General features: G+C 30.9%; 1 protein-coding gene across 3 annotated transcripts in view; it reads right to left on the bottom strand.

The window, feature by feature from the left end:
* LOC129224310 (tyrosyl-DNA phosphodiesterase 1-like) overlaps positions 1-18571 on the bottom strand; it is a 61964-nt gene extending 43393 nt beyond the window's left edge. For 2 of the 3 annotated variants that reach the window (XM_054858745.1, XM_054858747.1), the window contains exons 1-7: positions 18524-18571; positions 10532-10817; positions 6911-7066; positions 6075-6118; positions 3333-3388; positions 2842-2938; positions 2013-2047 (exon numbers count right to left, since the gene is read on the bottom strand). In XM_054858745.1, the coding sequence (XP_054714720.1) occupies positions 2013-2047; positions 2842-2938; positions 3333-3388; positions 6075-6118; positions 6911-7066; positions 10532-10817; positions 18524-18568 (719 nt within the window). In that variant the 5' untranslated portion in view covers positions 18569-18571. Of the gene's footprint in view, positions 1-2012; positions 2048-2841; positions 2939-3332; positions 3389-6074; positions 6119-6910; positions 7067-10531; positions 10818-12752; positions 12815-18523 lie in introns of those variants that run through there. The other variant, XM_054858746.1, reaches the window with a different exon arrangement.
* Between the last annotated feature and the right edge of the window lie 78 nt (positions 18572-18649).

Genomic DNA, 18649 nt, shown 5'->3' with positions numbered 1-18649 from the left:
TCTTAAGGAAGCCAAGAGAGCCAAAGAAACTGTTAGCTAATATAGAATTAGCAGAGACCAGACGAGTGACCGAAGCAATGGTTTGGTCACTTGTCTGGTCTCTGCTAATAGTGTTTGAATTATGCTATTTTTATCACCGTATTTTTACATGAAAATTTTCTTCATCGTATCGTAGGTATCTGCAATCACATTTGTGTCTACTAGGCGCTTTGGTTCGTCTTGTAAACATACGCCTAGAAAAACATGATTATCAATTGTGGATAACTGAGAGTTCTAATCAATAGATAACTCGAATTGTTCCCAAAAATTTTGCCACTGCTCTACACCACCTTGAAAGGGTTCCAGTTTAATAGCGGGTAATTTTACTCTAAATGATTGTGTTATCAGGGAAGGTGTTGCAATGTCAGAAAATTGAGTTACATTCGACACAGGAGCTGGAGAATAATTTAATGGAATTCGACATAATAATTTGTTTGCTTAAATATAGCACGATTAGCCTCTTCTACGTATATTTCACACTTTATCCTTTGATGCTCAGGAATTCATATAAGTTTTGTTTCATCAAAATGTGGTGTATGTGGACCACCTTGGAGGGTTTCGCCAGAAAATCCAGAATGATTACGAAAAAATTCTATGATGTCTAAATTTAAATTTTGAGCCATAAAATTGTGCTTTCTACACATTGAGGGGAAATGTTTGTGCTATTTTTTCCCCTTCTTTTTTAAACCTGATTGTTAAACATGCGTCACTAGACGAAACTTATATTTACGAGGTAGACCGTGCAACGTCAGGTAATGTAGCTAGTGACATATAAATTAAAGGTATATTTCATAGTTCTGTGTGCTTGATGGGTGTATGGTGTGATAGTTTTCGAAAATTTACAGCTGCATTCTTTTAAGATTTATTATTAGTATTTTAATTAATGATACTCAACTATGAAGTAAAAAGTCTTAAAGCAAGAGCTATTAAATTACTAAAAATAAACTATTTAAGACGTCAATACAAAATATAGTTCAAAGTACCTTCAAGTTATTGAGACTGATCAAATAGAAAGATTTAAACAAAATATTGAATTGAATATTTAAAACTTTTTTCTTTGCAAAGAACTTTTGTCATGCATTGAGCTATACCATTTGCATGCCTTCCCCCTCCAGGAAAGTTTTGAATTAGAGAAAAAAATGTATTTATTATATTTGGAAATGTTTTTTGTATATTTTCAATATAATATGCTCTGAACTATAGCCTTTGAATCCCCCTCCCCAAGAATATATCGATATATCAAAAATATCAATATTTGGAGAGCGATATATCGCAGGATTGAAATTCCGATATCGCCCAGTCCAACTCGAGTTATTTGAATAATATTCTTATGAAAATCTAGAAATAGATTAAATATAATGAGAACAAAGTGATTTATGAATATTTTTCATCAAATAAATAATTCTTTTCTTAACAGTTAAACATCAAGCTCACCCATAACATTAAACATTTTTTATTTCTTAATAATCATTCCTTTTACCGCAATAATAACTTTTCCTTTGCTCTTTACAATTAAATAATATTTTTTTACAATACATATTAAAACAAAATATTTTTGTTTTAATATGTGTTCAGTTTGTTTTGAGATACATATACCTCTTGAATTTTTTTTTTATTCCAATGAAATCTTCCTTTTTAGTGCAACTTGAATAACTCAAACATAATTCGATATCATGGATAATTTGTAAGATTGTGCTATCCCCTTTTGTTGCGCCAACATGAAATCTATACTAATTATCAATTCAATTTGGATGCTCACTTTTTAGCTTTGAAAAGTTTTTGATGAACTAAGGGTGAAAATAAAACTCTGGCGTTTTTTTAATACATTTTTTTAAATCAGTGCAAGATTTTATAAACACTTGGCATACTTAAATCAAATCGAGTAATGCTGTAAAAATATGCAGCATCATTTTAAAATATCAAAAATGTACAAGATATTTCAAAGGTACTTAAAATTGAAAAGATAAACTTACGTGTGATGAGTTCCAAAAGGGATGTCCAATTTTGCCTATGAGAATAAAATATTTTCTTAAATTATGCATAAGAAATTACATACTAATAAAACCATCTCAACAATTTATTACTTAATTTTTGGGTTTGTTTTTTATTTAAGGAGAAAAACAAATTTGAGCAGCAGAAATTTTGTTAAACTTATCTGCTTAGGATATTAATTTACCAATAAGTGCCTTCCATAACTGTTAAAAATTACTTTTATTATTAACTTGTTTTCAAAGATAAAACTGGGGCAAAATGTACTGTCTCTTCTGGAACACAAAGAAAACACACCCAAACACATGTACACACACATCCTAGGAGCTCCAAAACTTGTAAGCAATTTTCATTGCACATTTTTGCATTGCTACAATGGATTTTTTAAACAGAGTACCTCCAGATCAAGTTTTCTAACTTTTTGAGAAAGTTGAAGAATAAAAAAGACACACATGATGAATCATGTGTGTCTGCTTAGTTATTGTGTTATCAATGTTTTTCACTTCTGAAGAGGTTCTGTCCCATCATTTAAACAGCTAATTTGTTCCAATTGTCTTGCAACCAATCCGGTACTAATTTTGAATTTGTACTTAAATGAGCACATCATTGATTTTGATCTCTTTTCATTCATTCAAATTATGATTTTAAAAATGAACAAAATTGATATATGGTTTTTTTTCTACAACTAATAACAGGAGATATAGCAAAATCAAAAATGGAAATGATAAAGTAAAACTGTTGTGGGATATTCAGTGGATAACAAAAATTGAATAAAATACTAATTTACAATGAACATATTTAAGAAGCTCATACTTGACAAAACTTTATGTTACGGTGGTTAGCAGCAGATTTTTCTAAAGCTTTCTTAGATTCTCTTTCTGCTCCATGAACGATTGTTAAAGGACAGCTCCTGTAAAGGTGAATAATTTTGAAAAAAATCTAATCAAAATCCCAACTAAATTTCAACAAAGCATAAATCTATAAGGACTAAAAGAAGAAAAAAAATATTGAACTTTAAAGTGAACAGTTAAAAGCTGCTTTTTAAAAGAAATAAATCATATTGTATTTCATAATCTATAGACAAGTCACTGAATTTTCAACCCAGCCTAATCTTTCAATTCATATGTGTTTGCACCTTTTATGCTTTTAATGATAATAATTGGTATTTACGGACTTGTAACAAACCGAAAAGAAAAAAAAAGCCTAGTCGAAAAATATAAAAAGCATTTCAAAAAAAAAAAAAGGGGGCAATTTGCATTTCAAATAATTTTAGTACATACTAAAGTTGATTATAAACATTTTACCTGTACTTTTCAGGATACTGTTGAATCAACCATGGTACATCAAACATGTAATTGAACTGAAAAGAGGAGAACAATGTATAGTGAAAAAAACTAAATCTATGCAATTTTTATAAGTCATTTTAAACAGCATTTGTGTATTTTGATTAGATTTTAGTTAACATTTAGAAAGAAATGATGCATCTGAAGTCCTAACTATTACATTTTTGTTTTGTTTCCAGTGGGGCTGTACAAGAGGCTCATTTTGAAGAGGCAGCTAGGCCATAACCAGACCTAGTGAGCTCCCCTACAATGCATCAGTCTTTCATGTGCCACCATTAAGGCGCTGATGCATGACACAGATAGTTTTTGACGCCCACTCTCCACCATATGGAGACACCTGAGCTCTATTTGATGCAAAATTCCACTAGATATTAAATTTTGCCAAGGGAATTCTAAGCCAAACGAATACTCAAGGGATCTTTTACGGGACCCATAATCATACAACGTGGGCGCTGATGATTTTCTGCATCTCGAAAATCCACAGACTGGCCACCTCAGGTCAGAACCTGGGTCCAAAGGCATAGAAGACCAGCACCTTGCCATCATGCCACCAGCCAGTCAACTGTCAACTATTACAAAAATGAAAAACTTAATACAAATAAATTAAATATGAAGACAGGGGTCTGTCCAGGATTTTTCACAGGGTCCGTTTTTTGTGAAAAATCAAATAATTTTGTGAAAAAATAATTACTTTTGTGAAAAATCAAAAAATTTCGCAAAAAAAAAAAAAAAAAAAAAAATTGCTAAAACGAAATTTTAGAATTTAGAGATGGCACAAACTGCATCAATTAAACTTAAAGTTGAATGTTTTCCTCTTCTATGGCGAGAAAATCATTCTGGATTTTTTTTCTGATATTTGGCGGGGGTGGGGGCATCGCTCTTTCAAGTATCAATATTTATCTACCATTCTGCATTATGTTAAATTTTATACTAGATATATTTCTGTACAATATTTAAAATAATTGTAATGAAAATATAAATAAATAAAACAAAATTCAGAATAGGGTTCAGCATTCAACTTTTTGACCCAAGACACTCTTAAAAAGCACAGAATTTCGTTTAAAACTTATAAATTCCGTGATTTTAACAAAAATAAAAAGATATTTCAATTGTTTACCTCTTAACAAAGCGTAATAATCATCAAAAATTCGAAAAATCGGATTCCCATAGCGGATGCAAAGAGATCGCAATTCTCAAAGTGAAGGCATCAAAAGTATAAAAACGGCTTGTAAGAGAAATATTTTTTATAAAATAATTTTAAAATTGCATTTTAGAGTCCTATGATAACATATCATTAATATCTGTGGACACAGTTGACCCCCCCCCCCCAAAAAAAAATAGTAATAAAATAAAATAAACCATCTATTCAGCATTTTAATTTTTGACTCATAACAGAAAATGGAATTTTGCTTTAAAAACTTGAAATGAGAGTTCTAACAGAAATAAAGAGACTTTTCATTTATTTGAATCCTAATAAAACGAAGTTAGCTTGAAAAAAGAACAAAATATGATTCTCATATCAGATGTTAAAAGATTGCATTTTTCAAAATGTAGACATCTAAAGAAAAAAAAACGGTAATTAAAAGAGTTTATTTAAAGTTAATCATCTTTGTTAGCATCGAAAAATCAAAATCCATATAATTCTCTCCCAAAATAACAATTAAACATCGCACCACACCGTAAAAACGCAAATATTGACAAGCCGACAAAATGATGAGAATATTTTCTAATCAAGTCATTATTAAAGGTTCAACGCCAGACGCTAAGTGGTGATAGTTTTGAAGTTGGTAACCCTATCTGAAGCGATCATATTTTTTCCTCGCCCTTACTATCCCTTTGCAGTTCTAAGTTCATTTCGCAGATATATATTATGATTGTTTATTAAATTATGAGCGGGGGGGGGGGGGGGGGGAGTGCTTACCAATGCCTTTTCAGAAAAGTTTACAACAACACCGCTGCTAATTAGCTGTGATAAAACAAACAACCATTATATTTATTTGACAGTAGCCATTATTTATCGCTTGCAGGAGCATCGCAAGAGTGCCGATTTTTTCTTTCTTTCTTTTTTTTTTTTCAAAATTAGCCGATTTTGTATAAGCTGATGCCTCTAAGTTGACTTAAAAAAAGGTTCCAAAAATTATCGGTTTATACACAGAAATATGCATTATTTTGCTTTCAAATTTGCTCTTTCAATCAACAATTTGTGATAGATCCGATCTTGTTTATCAGAATTTTGTGAAGGGTCCGTTTTGTTTGATCGGGATTTTGTGAAAGGTCCGTTTTGTTTGATCGGGATTTTGTGAAAGGTCCATTTTGGTTGATCGGATTTTTGTGAAGGGTCCGTTAACGGACCCAAATATCCTCTGGCCAGACCCCTGGAAGAGTAATACAAAAAAAGATGAATTCAAACAACGATAATCCAAATAATTGAGATTTTTGAAGAAACACATTTTGGATTCCATCCTAACGATAGGGAAAGTTGGGATTTGATATTTTTCCGTACTTTATTTTTAGCAGAAAATAAATAAGCAAGCATGTACAATAAAGTAAAATAAACGGTAAAAATGAACTTCTACAGATACTGCATTTCAATTTTCCATGGCAGTATAGTGAAAAGAATGTTTTCGAGATTGTCGTGGAAAATTTTGCAACTAAAATCCAAATAAAAAACTAGCCCAAAGTTCTAATTAAAAAAAAACTTACATGGGCAGATGCAATGAGAGTTCCATCTTTAAAAGATAACAAATCTGCAAGAAAGCAATAAATGTTTTTTAGAAGATGCAAAATTGATATTTATAGCAAAGTACTAACAGACAGAGTGCAAAATATTTCATAAACAAACAAAACTGTGAACTTTATTGCAATAAAAATTAGTAGTAAAAAGAATAATTAAAGAATTTCATGAAATGAAAACTTTTCCTAAAAAATAAATAAATCTTTAGTTTTTGAAAACTAACATTTTTATAGAAAGTAGAATATTTTTTAGAACAATAATTGAAGAAAAAATGCTTGGTTATTCTGTTTCATTCTCAGTGATATTTTAATCAGTGTAAAGCTCTTCATTTCTAAAAATTTGGTTTCAATTTTTTTTTTTCTTTTTTTCATAATTTCAGCATTATTACAGGACATTTTCTTGACCAAGTAAAGTACTAACTGGTTTAAATTATCATTTTTTTTCTTGATTCTTTTCACATTGAATTATATTTAAAAAAAATTTCTCAACACTGATTTGCCATGTTTCCAAAGTACTCTTTTTACCGTAAATCAAGGTGCTTGAAGATTGAGGGGGAATCTTTTATCAAAAATATTTCTTTAATATCTTCCTCTAACGCACATTAACCTAATGATTTTCATGTTCTAAGAAATTGTATGCCTTTTTATTCGAAAATCAGTAAATGAGTAATCACAACTGTTCTCATTGTATACATATTTTTCAAAAAATAGATTAAATAAAAGTTAAATATTTTTACAATTAAGAAAAACAACAATTATAAACTTTGAGCTAACATTGAATTCATATATTAATTTATAAATTTTACCTTTGATACCATAAGATAATCCACCATTAAATCGCTGAGGTATTCCGTTAACTTTGGTCACAAAAAAATTATAATTTTGAGTTTTCATGTTACAAGATGTATCATTAATGCTGGGTGAACTGGATTTAACAGCAGGTGATTTCTGTATTTCTTTACCTATTCAATGAAAAGCTATATTAATAAAACTTATTTTCAATTCTTCTTCAATTTAAGCTGTAAAGTTTCAAAACTTTACAGTACTCTTTTTTAAATATACCAGAGAGTTCAAGTACAATCTATAGTACATGAAAATTGTGTGTCTTTTTGAAAATTGATTAATCTCTTAACTGAATTGCATTTAGCAAAATGAACATTAGTAGACAAAATGATTTACATCAAATTATAGTAGGAGAATGTGAGGCAAAGTGAAATAGCGGGGCAAAGTGAAATAGTGAAATATTTACTTTGCTTTTAGCACCAATGACCTAGTAAATTTTAACTATGTAGTAATATATGTAGGCTATTCCAGTCAATGAAAAATTACCTCTGAAAATCAAAGCATATGATAATACAAGCAATTTTGAAAAATGAATAGTCAAATTGTAATATTTTATTGTAAATCAAAAATAATTTTCCTATTATCAAATGATAAAGTTTTTTTTAAGACTTTAAACATAAAACGGGACCTTCTAATATTTAGTGCAGTATTTATTTAACTAGTATTTAGCTTATTTGTATTTTTAATATTTATCACTACTAGTCAAGTGCATGCGGGGCAAAGTGAAATAGTTGATTTCGTTTACTTATTCAATCATTTACTAAATCACTTAAGTATTCATTTATTAAATAATTTATTCACATTCCTTTGTATAATAATTCACTTATCATTTACTAAATCACTTAAGTATTCATTTATTAAATAATTTATTCACATTCCTTTGCATAATAATTCACTATCATTCATTCATTCACTTATTTTCTTATTCATTCAATATTTTATTCACTCATTAATTTTTCCTCCATATTAATTAATTAACTTATTTATTTATTTGTTTGATTTATTATCTTTTCATTGATTCAATTATCATTTTATTAGCTCTTTAAGTTTTTCAAAAATATTTTTCACAATCAAATAGAAAATATTTCATTCCAAAAATATTTCATTTTTCAATTTGCCCCATGGGAAAAAGTGAAAATTTTGATTTTTTTTTTTTTTTTTTGAAGGTACCATCATAAAATACAATGTTCTTTCCTCAGGTACTAATTTCAAATCAAATTTTCAATTCGTTCACTTTGAAAAAGCTCAGTCATCTTAACCATTTCACTTTGCCCCACATTCCCCTACTTTATAGGTCTCAAACTATCATGTAGCTACATTAAATACACCACCAGCTCAGTCATTTCCAGCCGAGGACTGCGGTTTCTTGCTTATTAGCACTCATCAGCCCGGCATAGGAAAGTGACTGAGCTGGGGGGTGGAAAACCTCTTAAGGAAGCTAAGAGTACCAAACAAACTGGTAGCTAATACAGAATTAGCACATACCAGACGAGTGACCAAAGCAATGGTTCGGTTCAACTCGAATTTTGATAAGAGGTTTTCCACCCCCCAGCTCAGTCACTTTCCTATGCCGGGCTGATGAGTGCTAATAAGCACGAAACTGCAGTCCTCGGCTGGAAATGACTGAGCTGGTGGTTTATTTAATGTATTTCTGCTTTAGCCCTGGCTATAGGGCGGTAACTTACTGAACTATCATGTAGCTAGTTTCTGCTGCCCATGACGGTCCCCTTATTTGCTGCCCTTTCATTAAGTCATGTCTAATACATTAAACCATTAAAAACTACATTGTGTGACAGAATTTTACTTTTTTCTATAACATTGAGAAAAACTCCTGATTTAGGTCAAGTTGGGCTTGCTAAAAATGAATATATAAACTAAATTCTTGTAACACATGCCATTTTAAAGTTATGACAAATTTAATTTCCATAAATTTCTAAAAACCGAAAGTTTTAGATCTAATTCAAATCTGTTTATCTACGTGAATTTTGAATCTTTATACAAATATAGTAATAATGTAAATTTATACCTACATTGTGAGGAGAAATAGCACAGGTTTGATCACCGAGTAGAAAAATTAGCCACATGCTATAAACGAAAATGATGAAAATTTAACTTTTCGTCTAGTGAATAGTGAAATCCTCTTGAATAAGAAACCAACAGTAATCTCCTAACATTTTTGCATTCCGTTTTCCTTGGTAACATTATTTACACATGATATCTTGCTGAAAGCGTTGATCTTGCTCATCATTAACCATTGCAAGATTAGGGGGGAAACAATTGAAGTGAGGATACAAGAAATGTAAACGACATTCTGCACTCCATCGTTGCCATACTTTTGCAAAAAAGGTTTTCACTAAAATTTGGCATTTTAAGTTTTATGACTGACTAAAAATCATTGAGTTACTTCCTTTAAAAACAACCAAACTGCTAGTTCTCTTTGGGTGAGATTTTTATCAAGGTCATTGTTCTTTTATAAGCGCTCTTATTTGTGGGCCAACATAAACGCCTTCTTTTAATTTAGCATCACTCAATTTGAGAAAATACTTTTCAAATGCAAAAATCCTTTGCCATATTTATCCATAGGTTTGACAAAATATTTCGTCACACCGAGCTTTGTATGTAAGGGTGTAAAAATCATTTTCTCGCGGAATAAAAGGTAAATTAAAATATTAAGAGTTGTCACTTCAAAAACTTACAGCAATTCTAATTCAAATGAAATATTCTACCAAAGGATAACTGTTGCATATGATATTTTTCACAATATATGCTAAAAGGTTTTTTTTTTTACTTCTAATTATTGAAATATATATGGAATTAAATTCTTTTTATCACATTATAAGCGAGGGTGCATGAAAATGTCATAGAAGCTATAACTAAGAAACGTGATGTGTTAGACACCCACATCATTTGGCAATTTCGGTTACAATTAAATAAGTAACTCAATACATGTGATAGTGTTCATGTTAGGAAAATCATGTCCCACAGTGTTTTTGAACTTATTGAAAACTTCATTTAAGGAAATAAAGGGAAACTAATTTAATTTATATTCTTCCTACGAAAAAGGGTGGAGGGGCAGGCGTCTATCTCAGAGAAATATTTATCAATTTTTTAACATTTTCATCAAAATTTGCAGTTAAAAGTAACGTTTGGGGGATGGGGTTCGCTCCTGAATCTTCATCAAAACGGAAGACAGTTTTAGACTTTGGTAACGTTAGGAAGTCAGGATCTTTATTTGAATACTTACCAAAATTTAAGTTTTAAAAATACTATTTAAGTCTGTCTTAGAGGACATTAAGGGAATGAAGAAGGTTCAAGGGCTCGCTACAGAAATATTTCAACTTTAAACACTGAAACACGCAGTTGTAGTCAGATCAAAACCTTTCATTTCCAAGTTTTTTTTTTTTTCTTCTTTGCCTCCAGTAATAGATTTAAAGTATGATTCCCTCATTTAAATATTTAAATTTTTTTTCACATCAAAGGTGCTGAATTGCCACCCCCAAAAGTATACCACCCGGGGCAGACCACTCCCTCCACCCCACCTTAGCTATGCCCACTATTCTCAAAAAACAATTATTCAAACTTACTTGGATGATAGAATTCCCTCAAGTGATCAGGATTTTTACGATAACATTGGCTTCCATATTGGCATTTTGGTCTATTATCAACTTTTTTGGCTGGGCTAGGATCAACATGCAGCTTTTGTTTCTTGATTATGACTTCATCAGAGTCTGAGTCTGAAATGTCATGTGCTTTCAAGCACTGATGAGCTTTCTTGAGTTTTTTGGGAGTCTTTTTTTTAGCTAGAAATTCTTCAAACTCATCAGAATCTATAGTGCGATCAGAATCAGAGTCCATTATGGAAATTCCTACCTAAAAAATAAAACAAATTTTAAGATTTTTGTTCACAAATATTACAAAGCAGTACATCCTTCTAGTGCTCACTTGTATATATCACGCTTTTTCCTTGTCTTCAACTAAAGAAAACACATTAAAAAAAAACAGTGCTTTAACTTTTTAAACATCACGGCAGGAGAAAAATTGACTATCTCTAAATTCCAAAGCAAGCAAAACATTTTAGAACCTTGACTTCAAGTAGACAAATATTATGGGAGAAAAATAAATCCTTTTATTTATCTTTTTATGCAAAAAATACTCTTTTAAAGAAGCATAAAGAGGGGTTGAAAATAAGTATAATAACTATGTGTATATTACTGACATATACTGTATATGTTACTGACATTCTTATTAAGAAAGTGGTCTGAAACTAACATCTACAAAGAAAATTCCTATTCAATATTACTTTATAATGCTTAAAGAATGGCATTGTTTACATTTGATATTGCACTCTCCCAAGTGCAAAGGATCAGAGCTCCTTCATATTTTGTTCAGATAAGGAAGGAAACCGGTCATTGTTGCTTCATACAGGTGAGAAAGATTGAATGACAGAAAAATAAAATTAAGAAAATAAAAGCAACAGATTAGAACAGTGTTTTGACCCCTTCTAGACCGGAAATGGATCAATCGATAAGGTGTTGGAACTTGTTACTGAAGAGCCCCAAGTTCAATGCCAGGCAATGCAAGATCTTTCAGGTTAGCTAATAGTGACTGGGGCAGGTTAATACTAGAATTATGGAAGGGATTATTTTGATCCCAAGCAAACTTTTTTTGCTAACTGCTCTTCTATATTTTTACTAAATTCTTAATCCTTTCTTGACTTTTCCTAAATCATTATGCTGTGTGATAGTATATAGATTTAAAGAAAAAAAAATTTTTTTTTTTGAGCCCCAAACGGAATGTTATACCTAGAATTACGGGAAGTGTCATTTTGACCCCTTTGAGAAAAAGGAAATGCTAATGCATTTCATTGCAGTATATTTTTGTTCTGTAAGCTATATTTGTTTTTGCCAACTAAGCAACAAGCAAAAAGTAATGAACTGATGTCTGCATAACATCACACCTGCCTGTCACGTGATTCTTAATACTGGAAATATACTTTCTAAAGGCAAGAGAACAGCGAAAAGATATTAGGCCTAGATGAATGATTGTAGGTTCTGCAAGATGATTTGTTTTATTTATGTGACTTTTTGATTTTGTAAAAGCATATTATAGTCTTGCAACTGAGGGCTAAGGCAAGATGAAATTGTAAAAATGCTGCAAGAACTAGATGCTTTAGATCAAATGGGAAGGAAATACTCCCTGAAATTCCCTCGCGCCTCTGGCCAGTATAGAATAAATCTTTCACAATATTTTGGACTGAGCAGCTATAAATGCCTGAATTTTGTTTAGGAAATGTACTTAGAAATTATCAGCAGAAGGACTCTTTAATTACGTTTAGCAGAAGGAGAACTCAGAGAGGAACACATATCAAGTATAAACCAACTTTTTTTAGCTGTAAGTAAATTTATGTACGTGCAAAATTCAGTGGAGTAAGAAAAAAAATAAATAAATGTCAAACAAAGGAACTGTTTTCTGCAAAATTTGATAAATTATTCACTTAATTTATTGTAGATTTCTAAAATGTTCTTAATGAAACCGAAACAACGCTAGATATTTCACAATCTCACTATAAAAAATATTTTTTAAACACTTTATTGTATATAGTTAAAACTTACTCTATACTCAAAAAAATTGTAATTATTATAAATTAGTTTATTTTAACTTCATTTTTAAAAACATATGACAATATGTAGGAAGCTACACCAATTTCTTTAACGGGGGTCAAAATGACCCCCGCCATTTTCTAGATGCAAAAACTGCCATAATTCTAGTGTTAAATATGTCCAAGCTACCATTTAAAATCAATACCTCTGGGGTGCTGGATCAGAAGAACCAACGCCTCCTTAATACTAAATGCCTATCACATTTGCTTCTAAAAGTGATCCTCTTCTTTTATTCTAATAATGCTACCTGGCAGCAATATATGGATGGTGTTGCTACGATAATGGATCCAAACAATAAAATCAAATTGTTAATTATATTAACTCCACTATAAATGTCTAATAGTTTCAACCTTCGATAGTTGGCTGTCGCGAAAGTACCCAAATTGTTCTTACTGGGATCATTTTGTTCTATGCTAAAAGTAAGTAAGCGATAGGCATTTAGTAGGCCTTGATCAGAGGTTGCTCGGATTCTGGTCTGGATTTCAAAAAAAAAAAAAAACAGAGCTTTTATCCAACCAATTAAACCATATGTAATGAAGTGGTAGGTACAGGGGACCCTGAAGTGTAGTGTAGTGATACCCCTTCTCTAAATTTCACAGTAATAAGCAGTTGGGAGGGGGGGGGGAGGAAACATATGTTTTCTCAAACAATGTTATTATTTCCTTTTATAACTATTTCCTTTTTTGAACCTAACACAAAATAGTAAATAAAGAGGGTGTCTATTCCTCCAAGAGCGTTTGGTTGGTTCCTGTCTTAGGTTCAAGCTGGAATATTTCAATTTAACTTGCAGAAGGTTTAAGTAAAAAATACTTGGTGAAAGAATGGTTGGTATCGACTGATGAAGGGAGACAAACTCTATATGAAATAACATAGAAGCTTTTCTCTTTCAAGAGCTAAAAATAAAAGTTTAGCTTCAATGTTTATCATTGAAAATGTTAATCATATAATTGGGAGAATGAAGAAAGTTTCCAATTTATATGAATTCAAGTCATTGGTATTTGTAATTTTAAATTAGTAATATTGTTTTACTTACGGTGTTCATATATGCCCCAAGCATGTCCATATGAGGCAGTGAGAAGCAAAGGGATGTAAGTGGACATTTTCAAATTTTGAGTAAAATGTGTTTAAAGATAAGGTTCTAGGTAGACTCTCATGGAAAAGATTTTCTAAATCATGCTGTATAGCAGCACCTGCCAGAGCTACTAATACCAGGGTTGGCCGGATTGGACCCAATGGGTTTTTTTGAAAAAACCCATTTAAAAAAACCCATTATTTAGCCCACTTTTGGGTTTTTTAAAATTTTCTGAGAACTTTTTTTTTTAAAAATAATTAATTTAAATACTTTTACAATTTAAACTTCTTTTTTATTTCTTCTTCACAATAGGTAATGGACATAAAAAAATGAATTTTGAACTTTAATAGTATTTCTTAACTCTTAAGGGCATTAAAAAATGCTTCAAAGATTTTAAATAAATATATTTAACTTTTTTCCTTCAACTGGTCAATAATAAACTCAAATTATCTTGATTAAGTCCTGTCACGTCAGATTTTCTCAATATTTGTAGATTATACAAAGGATACTACTCTAGCTAAAAGGCTCTCATGTGAATTATTTTCTGCAAACCAATACGTCACAAAACTCGAATAAACAAGGTATATTTTTTAGAAATTAACAGGTTTTACAAATGGTCGGACAGAAAACGGAATAGGATGTACAGTATTTTCATTATCTGACGAAAAAGTGTAATATTTCTTACTCTGTACACAGAAATAGAAAAACAGGCAACATAAAATTCAAAGAAATGTCTTGATTAAGCTGGAATTCAGTAAAAAGGGATTTAAACTACTTGAGGTTCTACAGTAGTTTTGCATAACAAAATGAAATATAATAAAGTAAAATACAAAAAAAAAATGTCGAAATTAAAAACGAACAAATAAACAATAGATTTTATCACTCAAGAAGTAACTTTGCCTTAACTGTTGGTAATCATGGAAACTAAAAAAATCTGAAACTTCACCATTCTTAATTTTTTCGTCTTTTATACCTTTCTTCAGAAAACGCTGAATTTTCCATCTTTTTTTTATCAAGACAATTTTTGTGCTTTGTTCATATACTTATGCTACAATATGCTACGAGTACCCCACCTTTCCCCTAAAAAAAGACAAAAAAACCCACATTTCTTTTAAAAAACCCAGCTTTAGTTGGGTTTTTTTTGGGTTTTATTTAAAAAAACCCAAAAAACCCTGGGTCCATGGGCTTTTTTAAAAAAACCCGGGTTTTTGCCAACCCTGACTAATACTATCTCTTGCCCCAAGACAGAGGAGAGGTTCACCTAGCATTTGTACTTGTTATGTCTAAATTTTTAACTTTGCCACTTACATCAATCCCTTTACTTCTCACTGCCTAATACAGGGCAAATGTGAACAATTTTTTAAATAGTTAAAGAAAAAACAATGTTATCATGCCACTTAATATTTGAACAAAATAGATTTGAAGAAATTAAGAGTAAGATTATGGTTAGTAAAATAAAAAAGAGAAATTTTTAAATAGGAAAAGTTAAATTTTTATGTCAACCAAAAAAAGGTCCAAATGTGCCTCCACTCTCTCCTAATTAGTTAATAAGAAGGACGACAGTAAATACTTAGACAAAAGATTAATCATAATTACAATCCTTTTTTGATAATTTCGGTCTGTGATATGGTTTCCATATTTTAAAGTTGATTCCTTTAATCTGACAAGATAGCACTCAGGGTTCATTTTTAAAATTTTGATTGGAACCCTTTGAACAGTGCAATCAAATAAAATGCTACAGAGAGGTGAAACTGCACTCATTGCAGATATGCTTCAGGTTAAAGTACACTGAGGTTGTAAACTATCTAAACTAGGGATTCTCAAACTGGGTGTCGTCGGAAGAGGTGAGGGGTGAAGTATCAATGATATCAATGAAAGTGTATATGGCAGACATAGACACGGGTGGCATGAGAAAAATCTATTTCTGCAAACGGGAAAAGTTCAGGAATCCAACTTTACGACATTAGATGACAAAAACGGTTGTTTTGATGCAAAAAATTGCATGCTGTACACATTATACTCTTAATTCTTAACATCATAATACAAATTAAAATCATATTTCGATACAGTGGAATCCCGCTACAATGAGATTCAACTTACGCGAAATGGCTATAACGGGAATATTCCACGAGTAACAAATTTTAGAGCTGATGCGAGCGAATTCCTCGTCCACAACATGAATTTCTTTAGAAGGAAGTATCGGCTTCGTTATTGACAACTAAATATATATTTTGTGAACGTTATTACATCCCATTAGCATCACACAGACCATCGAAAGTTCCCACACCAAACTCGTCTATGCATCACGTTGTTAGTGCATAAAAAAAAATGCTCAGCATCATTCTTTTTTTTTCATTCTAAACATTAAAGTTGATGAAATATAATGGCACCTTAGTGAGCTGTTTCATCTAAAGTTTATGAAGATGGGGAGGAAAAATAAAGTTTCTGACAATAAAAAGAAGATTAAGATTCTTGATATGCTCGGACAACTACCAAACGTTGACGGTGCAAAGCAATAAGTATGAGTGAATCTTCTATACGTACAGTTAAAAGTCAAAACAAAATAATATCCGTATAGGTTCAGAACTTAGTTTCAATGTTAAAGCTTGCAGAGTCTGAGTAAAGTATATGAAAATGGAAGCTGCTCTTGCATTGTGGATTAAAGAGATAGGGAAGAGGGGCTTGTTGCCATAAATGGAAACGTTATAAAAAGAAAAGGTGAAGCAACCGTATTTTAAAATGTATTTAATAAAAAATAACAATCTGATTATGCAGCATAAATCTTCATCACCTTCTTTTTTTAACTCATAAATATTATTACTGTTATGTACAGTACTATTATAGTGCAGCATTTTATTATTACTACATACTGTACGTACCGTGTTGTTTTATTTTATCAATCATTCTTTTTGTGCATTTTAACTATTTTATGTTGAATAAAACAGCTTTTTTATTTTTTAACTACAGTAAAAGTTGAGTTATTTACGTAAGAAACTGTAATGTATAGTTGAGGAATGCTTTAAAGCAGTTTGAGGGGTGCTTACAAATGTCTAAAATATTTGGTATATTTCTAAAAAATGTTTCTGCATACATTTTTCCACAACACGAAATTTCGACTTATGCGAGGAGTCTTGGAACGCATCCCTCGCGTAAGTCGGGACTCTACTGTATTTGCAAATTTATATATAGTTTTGGGGACCCATAGGCCGGGTTAAGAGCGCCTATTGATAATGGCTCAAGCTTTTATCTCCTTTACGGAAGAAGTACTTGACAATCTCAGAATCCCCTGCAACTACCCATTTCTTAGTTAGGTAGCTTGGGTAGATACTCCAGTTATGGCCACTTCATGTCAATTTCGCCAATATTAAACATATAATATTTATATAACAAATCAGGTACAATTTTAAAAGAAAAACAAACCCTTCTTTATTTCTTGAACCTCATTTGTTCATTTTTTTAGAACATGTGACTTTCAAAAAATTAGAAGTCAAATTAGAAAGTGGTTTGATAGAGTAAAAGTTCTGCTTGGTGAAGATGCAAATGTTTTGACCAATCCAAATTCTGTATTCAACACTGATCAGACTTCTTTCTTTTTGTCTAAAGGCGTCCTGGTCCTTGCTCCAAAAGGAGAAAATACTTATGATGTTGCTGGATCAGATAAAGAAAATATAATGACATTGATTACAGTTAATGCTGCTGGTGAAGTTGCTCCTTCACTAACAATTTTTAAATGCTTGAGATTACCTAAGCATATAATACAGAGTGCTCCTGAGAATTGGAATTTCTGATTCTGGGTGGAAGACCGTTTATGAGTATATTGTTAATGTTTTTTACCCTTATCTATTAGTAAAAAAGACATCATTCCTGGTGATTATTTTTCTGGATGGGCACAAGTCACACACAACTTTGTATGTAAGCAATTTTCGTCGTGAAAAAAATATATTAGCACTGTAGCGTTATACCCTAACACATATATTGCAGCCATTTAATGTATCTGTTTTTGGACCACTGAAACAATGCTGGAAAACCTTTTGCAGGAATGGAGATTTGACCATAAACTTGAAGATATCACAAAAATATATTTGTCAAGCCCTAAAGCAAATAATATTTCATCCTTCCATAACTAGTGCAATTAAGTCAGAATTTGAGTCATGTGGTATTTATCCTTTTAATTCGGATAATGTCAATTAAACAAAATATATCAAAATAAATCGTTTTTTCTACCAAGCATCCATAAGTATCTAAAAGTAACTAACATTTAGTTTTATACATATAGTTAGCTTAAAAACAAAATATAAGTTTTTTTATATTCATTTACATACAAATAATTCATTTTATTACATTATAGTACTTTTTTTTTTTTTTTTTTTTTTTTTTTTTTTGAGTTTCTAAACATATTTTTTAAGATAATCATTTTGATGTGGCCATAAATGGTACATGAATGTGGCCAAAACTGGTGAAGAGGTGGCCATAACTGATACAAACTGGAAAAAAATAATTGGCAATTTTTAACTCAAAATCAAAAATGTTCTATCCCAATGTTTTAAAATGGTTGCTGAGTCAAGTAAATATACTAAATAATGATATTTGCATGAAAATATACACTTTAGTCAGTCATTTACTATAGATTTTCCTTTTCAAACTTTCTCTAAAAGTGGCCATAACTGGAGCATCTAATATATTGGTGTAAGAAAGTACTAAAGAAGAAAGCATGTAAAAAGTATTAAGTACAGAAGCAATACGGAGTTTAAGAAATTATATGACTGATTAAAAACAAAAACGATAACATTTATATCACCTTTTTAGAAGGCAACAAACATTACAAACAACTTACAACTACTTACAACATACAATCCATTTCCCAAAAAATTTAAAACTACGTTCAACATCAACAATTGTGTACATGTATGCAAAGTTGCAGTTAAGTAGTTTCACAAGTGTGATTTTTATTTCAAAAATATAAATGAATA

The sequence above is a fragment of the Uloborus diversus genome, chromosome 6, assembly GCF_026930045.1.
Source record: "Uloborus diversus isolate 005 chromosome 6, Udiv.v.3.1, whole genome shotgun sequence".
Classification (NCBI taxonomy): Eukaryota; Metazoa; Arthropoda; class Arachnida; order Araneae; family Uloboridae; genus Uloborus; species Uloborus diversus.
The sequence above is the reverse complement of the archived record's forward strand: the minus strand, read 5'-3'. Positions and strand labels throughout refer to the sequence as shown.